The sequence below is a fragment of the Medicago truncatula genome, chromosome 4 (genome assembly GCF_003473485.1).
Source record: "Medicago truncatula cultivar Jemalong A17 chromosome 4, MtrunA17r5.0-ANR, whole genome shotgun sequence".
In the NCBI taxonomy this organism is placed as follows: domain Eukaryota; kingdom Viridiplantae; phylum Streptophyta; class Magnoliopsida; order Fabales; family Fabaceae; genus Medicago; species Medicago truncatula.
The window spans coordinates 60,376,427-60,389,313 of record NC_053045.1 but is presented as its reverse complement, the minus strand read 5'-3'; the positions used below and the strand labels follow the sequence as shown (position 1 = coordinate 60,389,313).

At 33.6% G+C, this 12,887-nt stretch overlaps 1 protein-coding gene across 1 annotated transcript; it reads left to right on the top strand.

The window, feature by feature from the left end:
- The first annotated feature begins 1,092 nt into the window (after window positions 1-1,092).
- LOC112421114 (protein ALP1-like) lies at window positions 1,093-2,812 on the top strand. Its single transcript, XM_024781413.2, has one exon. It carries the CDS (start codon window positions 1,165-1,167, stop codon window positions 2,620-2,622), a length of 1,458 nt encoding a protein of 485 aa, XP_024637181.1. The 5' UTR covers window positions 1,093-1,164; the 3' UTR covers window positions 2,623-2,812.
- The last annotated feature ends 10,075 nt before the right edge of the window (window positions 2,813-12,887 follow it).

Sequence of the window (12,887 nt, the reverse complement as noted above, 5' to 3'; positions counted from 1 at the left end):
GATTCTTCCGAATGATTCATCATTTAGTGAAAGTCATTAACATTTAAGTTTAATTGTTTGGTTAAATAATATATTAATATTATAATTATTTGACTCGAGTATTTTCTTTATTCATTAGTAGTCTTAGTCAATCTTGTACATTAATTGTAATATTAAAATAATTCTTTTTCAAAATTATTAAAAGAAAAAGTATATCACCATTATAACTAAAATGCATAACACAACTTTCAATGTATCAATTTTTTTAAGCAAAATGTATCAATTGTTAAATTTCTTCTTATAGCCCTATGTGGGATTTTATTTTAACAAATAAAAAACTAGCTTCCATGTACATTCATTGAGTATTTTTAGAAGAAAAAAAAAAGAATATTAATAACTCATTCAAATCCAACTTTTTAGTCTTTAATAGCAAAAAATTTCTTTTTAGGAAAAAATAACAAAAACCATGTACTTTCATTGAGTATTTTTAGAAAAAATAATATTAATAATTCATTCAAATCCAACTTTTTAGTCTTTAATTCCAAATTTATTTTTTTGGAAAAAATAACAGAAAAATTTCTTCCATGTACATTCATTGTGTATTTTTAGAAAAAGGAATATTAATAATTCATTCAAATCCAATTTTTAGGCTTTAATAGTAAATTATTATTCTTTTTTATATACAACAATTAGTTGGTCAAAATATTAGTATATTTAGCAATTAGGTTTTTTTATTATATGTATGATTATTTTAATGAACATCACGCCAATAAATAGAGAAGTGATTTAAGCTTTTTGGACACACCCTTGGTCTTTGCATGTAGTAACAGCAGTAGTATAGTTTTTGGATTTATGCTATGGCAAATCCTAACTACACATAGTTATACTTTTTGTTGACCAAAGTTAGCTTCTGACACATTTCGTTCCCAATTTCCAATGTTTTTCGTTTTTTTTTTTTTTTTTTCAAACGCGTTGAGTTACAAACCAAACTACTATGGAGAGAAAAAAACACGTTTTTCTTTTCTCTAAACACACACTCATTATTGTAGAGTCGTAGTCAAAGTACCGCGTTCACACGCTTTTTTCCTTCACTCATATAAACCCATTTTCTCTCTTTCCTTTTCTCAACTCACCACAATATTCTTCAGCGTTCACACAAAAAAAGTACTAATACTCATTTTTCACATGGAGATTGATTCACTATTTCCTTCTTCTTTTGAAGATTATTCCCATTTTTTCCCTGAATTGGAACAGCCAAATGTAAACACAAAGAAAAGAAATCACCCCGAAGATTCATCACAATCACAATCGGAGTTACATTATCAATGGATTGATGTGAAAAACACCAACAACAACTTCAATGATACTAATTCTTTAAACAACTTCCTTACTACTCTCATTCAAATGGATACACCACAACAACAAATACCAACAACAACAACAACAACAACAATGAACAACTCTAGCTTTGAGATTGATTTTGACTTCGACGAGTTGACATCATCACCTCCAAAGAAACAGCGTCGCGACACACATGCTGCTGTCGCGACTGCTAGTTCTTCTTCAGTAATGGGGGGTCCAGTAAGACGGTTATGGGTGAAAGAACGTCCAAAAGACTGGTGGCAGAAATGCAGCAGTCCAGACTTTCCCGAAGAAGAGTTCAGGAGATGTTTCCGGATGAGCAAAGCAACGTTCGAGTTTATATGCCAAGAACTTGAATCAGCTGTTTCAAAGAAAAACACTTTGCTAAGGGATGCAATTCCGGGGCGGCAGCGCGTGGCGGTTTGTATCTGGAGACTCGCCACCGGTGATCCTCTAAGGCTGGTTTCAAAGAGGTTCGGTTTGGGTATATCCACCTGTCATAAGCTGGTTCTTGAGGTTTGTGCTGCAATCAAGAAAGTTCTTATGCCAAAGTTTATTACTTGGCCTGATGAAAATAAGATGAATTTGATTAAACAAGAGTTTGAGGGTCTTTTTGGAATGCCAAATGTTGGTGGTTCAATGTATACCACACATATTCCAATAATTGCACCTAAGAACAATGTGAATTCTTATTTCAATAAGAGGCAGACTCAGAGGAACCAGAAAACTGCATACTCTGTTACTGTTCAAGGTGTGGTTGATGCTAAAGGGGTTTTCACTGATGTTTTTCTTGGTTACCCTGGTTCTTATAATGATGATCAAGTTTTGGAGAAATCTGTAATGTATCAGAGAGCTATGACAGGGAATTTGAAAGATTCTTGGGTTGTTGGAAATTCTGGGTTCCCTTTGATGGATGGAATTTTGGTTCCTTATACACATCAGAATCTTACTTGGACACAGCACGCGTTTAATGAGAAAGTGGAAGATATTCAGAAGCTGAGTAAGGATGCGTTTGCAAAGGTGAAAGGAAGGTGGTCTTGTTTGCAGAAGAGGATAGAGGTGAAGATTGAGGAGTTGCCTGGTGTTCTTGGTGCTTGTTGTGTTTTGCATAATATTTGTGAAATGAGGAATGAGAAGATGGATCCTGCATGGAATTTTGAACTTTTTGATGATGAAATGGTTGCTGAGAATGGTGTGAAATCTGTTGCTGCTGCTCAAGCTAGGGATAATATTGCTCATGATTTGTTGCATCGTGGTCGTGTTGGCAATACTTTTTTATAAGTTTTTTTATGTTTTCTGTTATGTCATGATGATGATGATATATTGTTTGTTGTAGTCACATTTGAGAAGAGACATTAGTGATGTGATGTTATTAGTTCAATAAAAAAATATACAAAGGGGGGGGGATAGATTTTTTTTATTGAAACAGAAAATGAATGAATGAAACAGTTGAATTTTGTTGGCTTAAAGACTTTTTGTTTGTCAATTTTGTTAGAATTTTGAGTTCCATTTATTGTTAATATATTGACTTTTAATCTTCAAAACAAGTACTAAGGTATGTTTGGTTTGAAGTAGATGTAACAAACAAACAAACACCAATCCATGTTGTTTTGTTGTGTCCCATAGTGTTTGACCCTTGACCCTTGAAACTCTAGCTCACTAGTTCCCTATCAAGATTACACATGTGCTTTTGTTGTTGAGTTTTGACTTTTGTTTACTTTGTCTTGTTGGGACAGGGCAGGGGTTAGGGACCCTTTCTTGAAATTCTTGTCTATTCCATTTAAAAACTGCACTTACTAGTTTGAAACACTGTTATGATTGTTGGCATAAATTTGTACATCATGGGGAATGGAGTATTGAACAACTATTTTCCTCTACCAGGCATAGAGAATCGGAGTTCAAATTTCCTGCTATTAAGAGATTATTCATAGTGAATGGCACTTTGAACCTGAAGTAGAATTAGAGCTCACCCCAATAGTCTTTCTGAAATATCCATGATCTTCTGGTTCTTCAAATGGATGTGCACCAACTAGCATGCCATAAAGTGTCACACCATAGGAACACACATCTGCAATCTATACAAAAATAGTCAAAAACACTAACTGAATCGACAATTTTTACTAAACGGTGAACTTTTTAATCGATATGATACTGTATTATTATATTTGTCAATTGTTAAACGATGGTCGTTAATAGCCATAAAAAGTGATTTGAAACGTGGTTTTTAAGAAAATGATTGATAAAACCCGAGATAACTTTCCGTTGTACTCCTTTCGTAATAAAACCTCTGGAGCAATGTATGCAGGAGTTCCATCCAAGGTAGTCAGGAATGAGTCCCAGTACGTAGGATCGCACGATCTTACGTGCCACAGCACCTCTACCGTGCTTCGACTTCACTCTGGTTCGGATTTACTCTGTTTTATTGCTTGGTTCTCTGTTTTTTCTCTAGTATCTCTGTTTTTATGTTTGGTTCCTCTGTTTTCCCTCTATTTTCCCTATATATTTCTCTCAATTCTATCGACAACCTATCGATCCTACTGACGAACCGTGTTACTATTTACCTTAACAAAATCATGTATTCTTCTAAGTGCATTTGATTTCATTAGTACAAATGTTACTATTTACCTTAACAAAATCCTTCTTAATGTTGCTAAGTTTAATTCTTAACTATCTGGCACAAAGTCTCGCATTTCCTATTTAGTTGCATTTCTTTTGACAGGAAAGTGATGCTATTAGAAAAGAAAGTAAAAGACTGTCAAACAGGAAATCAGCTAAAAGATCAAAGATAAAGAAACAGGTACATACTAGACCTATTAACCTTGAAGTAATCGAAGTTGCAAAATTTAAGTCGAGGGGATGGATTTCCATCCAAGAGAGTGTTTTTCAATTTGAGATCTCTATGACGAATTTCCTAAAGTGTAATATAAGAGAGTGCTTGGATACCATTGAATGATAGTAGCTAACACCAGATATTTTGTTTTTGGAATAAACATTTAAGTCTCTTTCGAGAAAAGTTTAAAGAAGTGTGTAAAATGAGATCAGTGAGCAATGCATAAAGTAATGCAGATAACCAAATATTACATTCGAAATGCCCCTCCAAACCTAAAGAAGAAACAATTTTTAAAAAATAAAACTCTTACCTCTTTGAATCTGTAAATATTAGGATGCCTTGAATTACGTTCCAAGTTGAAGATGTTGAAATTCCTTGATTTGAGCTATAACATGTTGTCAGGACCTGTTTCTGAGACACTTTTTGGTTTGAAACTCATTGAAGTGTTGAATATTTAAAGTAACTCGTTTCCTGGTGAGTTTTTCCACCTTGGTGAATTTCCACGTCTACTTGCTCTCAGTGTGAGTAACAATTCATTCACTGGTGGATTCAGTTCTCAAATTTGCAATTCTTCCAAGGTTCTTCACACACTTGATTTATTTTAAATCATTTTAGTGGTGACCTTGAAGGTTTGAATTTGAACAACTGCACTAAATCTCTCCGAAGTTTGCATTTGGTGTTAATCATATTTACCTTAAACTCGTATAAAGAACGGGTAAATAGTATTTTTTTTTTTTTTTTTAAGAATCCAAATGCAAAATATAATAACAACCAAACCAGTTAAGCACAAAATGTGCCTAATGGGAAATTGTACAAAAAATCATAGTAACAAACATGGCAATACAGAAACTACAATTACAAACTGGTGTAACCTATATAAAGAGACGACGTAGACCATTAATAATGAAAATCAATAGAGAAATCCGGTTTATGCGTCTTTAGCCACCATCAAGAATGAAACTTAAAACTATGGAGAAGTTGATCCTGAGAAGATACGTTGAAAATTCTCGAATTCCGCTCCTTCCATTTGATCTGAAGACACGTCTGCCACAAATGTCCTTCTTGAAAACATGTGTTCCAGCAAGTTGTTGCGCGTGACATCTAATGTATGATGGAACAATGGTAGTTATACCCAACCAACAATGAAGAAGATGTCAAATGCTATCAAAGAAGTCACATTCCAAAAATAGATGATTGATGGCTTCCTCTTCTCTGCACCCGGCTAAACACAAAACCGAAACAAATGGAATTACTCATCTTTGAACTAAGTTGCCCTTCGTGGGAATTCTCTTATTAATTGTTCTTCATGCAAACACGACACTTTGAGAGGCACTGCTTTGCTCCAAATTAAGTCTGAATGGTTGTCGACAAGAAGCTGATGTGTAGGCGTTAGGTTATGATACTCCCTCTGTCTCACAATAATAGTCTTTTTAGCTTCTTTCTTTCTTAAAATAATTGTCACTTTACAAACCAATAGAACATTTATTATTCTTTTCCATCATTATACACTTATTTAATGAATTTCATTCAACTTAACTACTCCACTAACTACAATTAATAAGGATATTTTAGTAAATTGTATTAATTTTACCATTGAAATTAACACAATTAATCATTTTCTTAATAATCGTGCACAATCCTTAAACGACTATAATTTAGAGACGGAGGGAGTATACACCTTTTACTGGGTACCCTTCAACGTGGTCACGTTTCCAAACTCATTTGTCATTTACGTTACCCTACAAAAAATGTTATCAAGCAACCTAGCACAATCTACCAATTGTTCCTCTTCCTAAGCAAACAGTCTTCTTCTCCACCTCCAACCCACCTCGTCAACCTCCCAACCTTCCATCCTCATTGTCGCCACTGAAACATTAAGATCCTCACTTGACTCAAACAAACGCCTAATTCTATCCCGCAACACCCCAACCTCTAACTAGTAGACACAACAATCCATCGATCTAGCAAAAGTATAAAATAGTCTTTATTATGCACTCCGTTAATCAAAATAGTTCAAGACAATTCAATGTTTCCTTTAACGCCACAGCCTTGGAGTGATTGGAGGGTTGAAGCATGGTGAGTTAAAACAAGGAGTACATACGAAAGATGTAAGCATTTCTTCATCGAAAATAGGAACAATTGTTCTTGTCAAGAGATTATTTTGACTAACCAAGTGTACAATCAAAGACTATTTTGTAATTTCACTACATTGATTGACACTAATGTGACTATTCATTGTACATTCAAGGACGTAAATGATTATTTGTCATTTAAAAAATTATACGCGATTAATTGAAAGAAAACTTCAAAATTAATTTGCTTTTTTCTATATCACGTTTTCATTTTTTTTAAGATTTTATATCATCATAGCACCTTGCATTACACGTGAAGCGTTAGTTCAATAGCAAAAGGTAAATCCAAGATATTGGATTCAAATTTCTTCAAACCAATATATATTTTTTTCTTCAAACCAATATATTTTTTATCAATGAGAAAAAAAAACAGAAAAGATAAAAGAAAACTAGAAGTCTAATGAAAGATACTTCCAGCTCTCAAATGCTAGCAAATAAAGGGGGACAAAAACAAAAAATTATAATCTCTTTATCAAGAGTAGTTCGAATCAATCAATTGGCGCAAGAGTTTTTTTTCCGTAAGGTGTGCACAAGTATAATGTTTCAGTCCCTGGTCAGTAGGGATCTGTTTTTTTTTTTTGGTTACTAATATAATCAACAATCGCAACATATTGGTGGGTATGCGAGACTTTGTCTTTAATAAATTTTATTGTGGAGAGAGAATCAGATTCACAAATTATATATCCGTAATCATGTGTCCAAGCTAGACCAAGACCATGTATATAGCCTAAAGCTCGACATTAATATTAGACGTAAAATAACAACTTCTGAAAAAGCCAAAATCCAACCCCCTAACAAGTTCTTAAGAGAAGAACCCATAACCACACCAACCTAAATTATCAATAAAACTCTTCAAACCAAATATGAGAACTTTGCTTTGGGAATTTTTGCGGAAGAAATATATTTTTAAACAAAAAATCACTTTTATTATTTTAATATATTTATTATAAAATAATAGAAGTAATTTTTTTAGTTAAAAAATATATTTCTTCAAAAATAATTCTCTCTAAAATAATAACAAATGTCTCTAAAGTGATCTAGAACAAACGTGCACATTTGTTCAAAATTATTTTTTAAAAAATATTCATTATAAAATAAAACCACTTTTGTCATTTTTTTAGTGTTTGTTTATGATTTTTTTTTTTAAATATTTTATGGAAAAATCAATTTTTTATTCAAAACTAAAAGGCTATTAGGATTAAAGATGCCTTTGTTTAAGTTTAAGAAAAAAGATTTTGGGTTGGAAGAATCCAGATATATTTTTTTTATAAATTTTAAAAAAAATCTAAAGTTATTTTCTTTTATTTTTTTTATAAGGCCAGAGACCGATGACATAAAAAAGGAACAGAAAACGGTTCAAAAGTTGGAATGTCTTGTAGATTCCAATCTATGTCAGGTATTCATATATATTATTAAAAAAAGGTAAAAAAAAAAAAAATACTAAAAAAGAACTCGGGGGACATAAACCTAACCTAGTCAATTCACACAAAGTGTATTCAAACCCAATCGAGTGATACAATGAAATAAAAACAACATCGGTGAATGTCTAACAAGTGGTGTATGGACAAACCGTCAACATAGAATGAATCCAAAAACCAACATCTCCTTGCGAAAGCAACAAGCATAATGTCTCTTTCGAGCCAAGCAGTCCGACATTAGGTAGACTGATGAGAATTATGAAACCTCCCCAAGTTATACAGAGAAACTTCGTACAGGTGTGAGAGATTCTACCGCCAACACGGATACAGAACCCCACGCCTACAACCCACTATGCTGCGACAGAAAGCTTTCACGACCATTTCTAGCCAAATCCAATAGAAAGCAACTCAAACCAATTGAAGGTCATATCGAGGGATGGTCGATCAACAGGTCTGAGTACCACGAGCACTGCCAACACGGTAACACTCGCATCCTATTCGCAATAACAGCGGACAACAAGTGCATTGTTATTTCTAGCCTAGAAGCCCTATTACGAAGCATCCATGATCCTAGAGGACCAATACCACAAGTTTTCCGTTCTGGAAGTGAATCAGATTGCCAACACGATAACATATCCACCGACCAAAGACTCAATGCGACGAGAACATCAAGTTTACGCAGCCATTTCTAGCCAATCAATCTGAATCATCCGTCATAGGAACTGTCAACACACAGACAGGGGTAGTCCGCGACGACGTCGACTACTTAAACAACCCCGACGGCATAAAAGAGGCAACCCCGAAAGATCAAACGAGTCTAACGAGGCTTGATGGTGGTGTTGCGCTGATAAGCCTGCGCACCACCTTGGCAAACAACTATATCAAAACAGATATGGATACCAGAAACAGGGAGAAGAGAACCATGCTGGCATGATAGAACTCCTCCACAGTACCAAGAATCTGATCCTCCAAGAGCACAGACAACGACGGACGATGAAGAACTCGTCCGTTTGAAGAAACCGACCGCCGGAATGTTCGTTGGCGATTTGAAAGTGATGCGGAGGTAAAGAGACTCCTCATCGCATCACCGCCAGAAATCTCTACATTGTGAAATCCAAGGATACGAATGAGGGGATAAGTGAGGCGGCTGAACAAAGGAGGAAGGCGATGGAGGCGGCTGAACATAGGAGGGATTCTCAAGAGTCACGACCCGTTCTTTTATTTCTTTTTGTTCCCTATCATAAAAATCAATTTTTTTAAGACTTGAAGCTCTTATACTTGACTTCCTTGTCTTTAGAAAAAATAGATTTTGAAAAAACTACTAAAAATAGCTTTACATTTTGAGACTAAATGTAACACCCCGTTTTCCCAACTTAAAAATTTCATAACATTTATCAGAGTAATCAACACATAAACGGAATGCTGCACTTCTTAAAAACATAAATGTGATAAATAACTAATTATCCTTCCAAAACTTTGCAGCGGATTAAATTCATCAACATAAATAAGTCTTGGCACGCAGGCCTCATCAAACATCTCATAAATATTCAGTTAAACAACTTAATTAATTAACATCATAAATCAAATACGTAAGGAATTGAAAATAGCCACTAAAGATCCCATCCCGTTACGTATCAGAGCACCTAAAAGACTCAGTGAGGGATAGCCACTCACGACAGCAAACACATCAACCTACTTTTGATCACCTGCAAGTTACTCATACGAAGAGCAACATTTCCAAGCAGAAGAGGTGAGATTTCACAAAACAATAATATTAAACATATAATTCAACAATTATATCTAACAACATGAAAACATCATAATATCATCATAGATAATAAATATTTCATATATCACTCCATTGACAGTTCATATAAAGAATCACAACTCAATATCTTGGCAACTTAACAACTTTGACTCGACAAATGCGACTCCAACTCGACTATGCAACTTAGACCTCTTATATGCATGTGGTACCAATCCAGGGCATCAAGCCCTCAACGTAATAAGTATTAATATACTTCCAGGGCATCAAGCACTCAACTTAGTTGAGCTAAAGCTTCAGGGCATCAAGCCCCCAACGTGGTGAGCAAAGGCTCCAGGGCATCAAGCCCCCATAAATGAATGCTAATGCCTGGACACAACAACTCGACCTATTAGAAACAACAACCTCTTATATAAATCCAATAATTTGGAACATCTTCTTTCAACTTAGACCGACTCATGCAGCTTAGTTAAATAACAAACAGCAACATAGGCAGTATGCAAATCAGTTCATGATATAACAATATCAAATGAAATTCAACAACATCTCAAACATTCATATATAATCCAAGTAATGCATATACAATTATATCACATTATAAACAACATCAAATCATCTTATAACAGCTTCACAGATCATCATTAATATCTTATACAATCTTCATTACTACCCCAAAGTTCAACTCTTTACGACTCGTGCGACAAAGATCGCAAAATCCTAAACAAGCATTCTGTAACTGGGCAACTCGCGAGGCGAGAGCCTCTACTCGCTATGGCGAGTTCAGGTGTAACTCCCAACAATGCATTCTTAAACTATTCCAGGTTCAATCTCATTCTAGAATCTTTCCTGATCATTATTATACATGTTCAGGCACTCGAAATCATCTAAATACCAACTTAAAGATCAAAACTACGAAATCATGTTGACTCTCTGGTCACACTCGCTAGGCGAGTGAACTGCTCGCTGTGGCGAGCTGCAAGGTGCAACTCGCGAGGCGAGCGATGAAGTTCATCACTCGCTATGGCGAGGATCATCACTCGGGAGGCGAGCGATGAATGTAGGCTCGGGCAAAAGTGCAGTTTTCACGAAAATTCACCTATTCACATGGTTTTAAGCCTAACATTGATTCATGTAATAATCTTATGACTTATCTAAGGTCTGTAAACAGTTTCTACATCAATCTAACAACTTTTCATCCATTAATCCTCAATTTCTCTCTTTAACCCTAATTTTCCAACTTCTCTAATTCAATCATACACTTGTTAATTATAACCATCAGAATCATACAGATTAATAGAATTGAATGCTAGTCTCACCCTTACCTTAGCAATGAAAATCGCAGCTCTCTAGGTTTCTTTCTCTTCTCTTGGCTTTTTCTCCCTTTTCTCCAAAAACTGATCGTACGTACTGTTTTTCTAAACTAGGTCTTCCCTATTTATATCTCCTCTATCTATTTTATCTTATTCCTCTTTCTCCCCAAAAACTCTCTAAAATCTCAAAACAACCCCTCAACTAAATATTTATTTTATTTTCAAATCTTATTTTATTAAACAATAAAATAAGTCACAACTCCTCATTAAATCACATAAATCATGCCAATCATATAAATCATCTTAAATCACACGTATCATATAAATATAATATAAACTCATTTTAATAAATTCTAGACTCAATTAAATAATCAAATAACTCAAAGAGGGCGATACACTGAATATATATATATATATATATATATATATATATATATATATTTAACAAAATAGAATTTTATAAATCTAAAACAAACCCAACAAAAATAAAAAATATCCCAAACAAACGGGCCCTAACTTTTTTCAATTTTTTTTTTTTTTTAAGAAATAAGGAGGTAACACCTGAATAAATTAAAATCCTTTTTTTAGTGATTTTAAGGATAGTAAACAAATGGGAATAACTTTAGATTATTTTTTTCTTCAAAATCTCGAGAAAAAAATAAAAAGATTATTTCAAAGCAAAATATATTTTTCTTAAAATTGAAATAAATGCACTCGTTTGTTTCTAATTAAAAATATTTTTTTGTTAAATAATCATTTTTATCTTAAAATGAAAAGTTATTCATACTAACTTTTTAAAATCAATTTTTACTAAAATTAAACAAATTAAGTATCATAGTTTTAAATTTTTTGAAAAATATTGATTTTTTTTTTATAGTAAGTAAATGAAAATTACCTTCAACATTTTTCCAAAATCTTACTTAAGAGAGAAAACATTTTTCCAAAATCTCTAAATTTTTTTTTAAGTCAAAACAAACGCACAAAATAAAATGGTCGATTTATCCAGCCATAATAGTAAGATAGAAACGGTGATTGTTACTCCCTCTGTCATTAATTATAAGTTACTTAAAAAAAAAATGTCTAAATTATATGTCTCTGTGTAATTTGGGATGGAGGGTGTAATAAATAAAATTGCTGTTTGGAATAGATTAATTAATTAAGGCTCATTACATCGTTTGATCCCTTATTTAATTTCATGTTTTCATTTTGATTCCACAATTAATAAAACGTACGTTTTGATTCCTCATCTTTTCCTCCGTTTGCCAAATAAATTCCGACCGTTAACTTTAACTCCAAATATCTATGGTGACCATCCTTAAAAGTGGTCCATGATAGACCTTATTAGTTTTGTTAATTTTATCCATTCGATCTATTTATCATAAAAGGGACAGTTAGATTTTCACACGTGAATTGACTGTTTTGTCCTTAACGAGACCAAACACATGGGTAATTACTGATTTACCCCTCTCTTCTTCATATCCAAAACTGAACTTCCAACCTTCATCTTCTTCTTCTTCACAGGCCAAAACCCAGCTTCAATTTCTTCTTCTCATGGGCCTTATTCACATCAACAGCTCAATCACAGTTTCATTACTTCAAACAAACCCTAACAAATCCGAAAAATCAATGGGTATTTAAATCCAACAACATAAATTAGGGTTCCTCTTCCTCCATTCATCCTCTAGATCACAACGCTTGGCTCAACGCATGAAAAAAGTTATTAGTTTGGCAAGTTATGCTACATAAGACATAGCTCGCTAAAAATTAAATCCCAAAAATTATTAAAAAAAAATAAAAAATTCAATATGCTTGTCTTGCAATACGAAGCACAGAAAATCTATATGCTGATTATAAAGAAGTGACTGATTATACAAGAGGGAGATAGATAGAACCAGAAGAAATCATGTGTCACATATTAGTTCTCCCGCTCATCGGTTTTGCAGAGAAATTGACTGAGAGCTTTGAAAATTGACAAAGAAATGTTGAAAACAAAAAAAGATTTATTTATATCACCAAATAACATTATTCGTTGACAAACCACGCTGCAGAAATACACGTTCGAAATTCTATTTGTACGTGTTGCAATCAAAG

Excerpts from the sequence above, each read along its gene's own strand:
- LOC112421114 (XM_024781413.2), top strand. The coding sequence starts at position 1,165 with ATGGAGATTGATTCACTATTTCCTTCTTCTTTTGAAGATTATTCCCAT.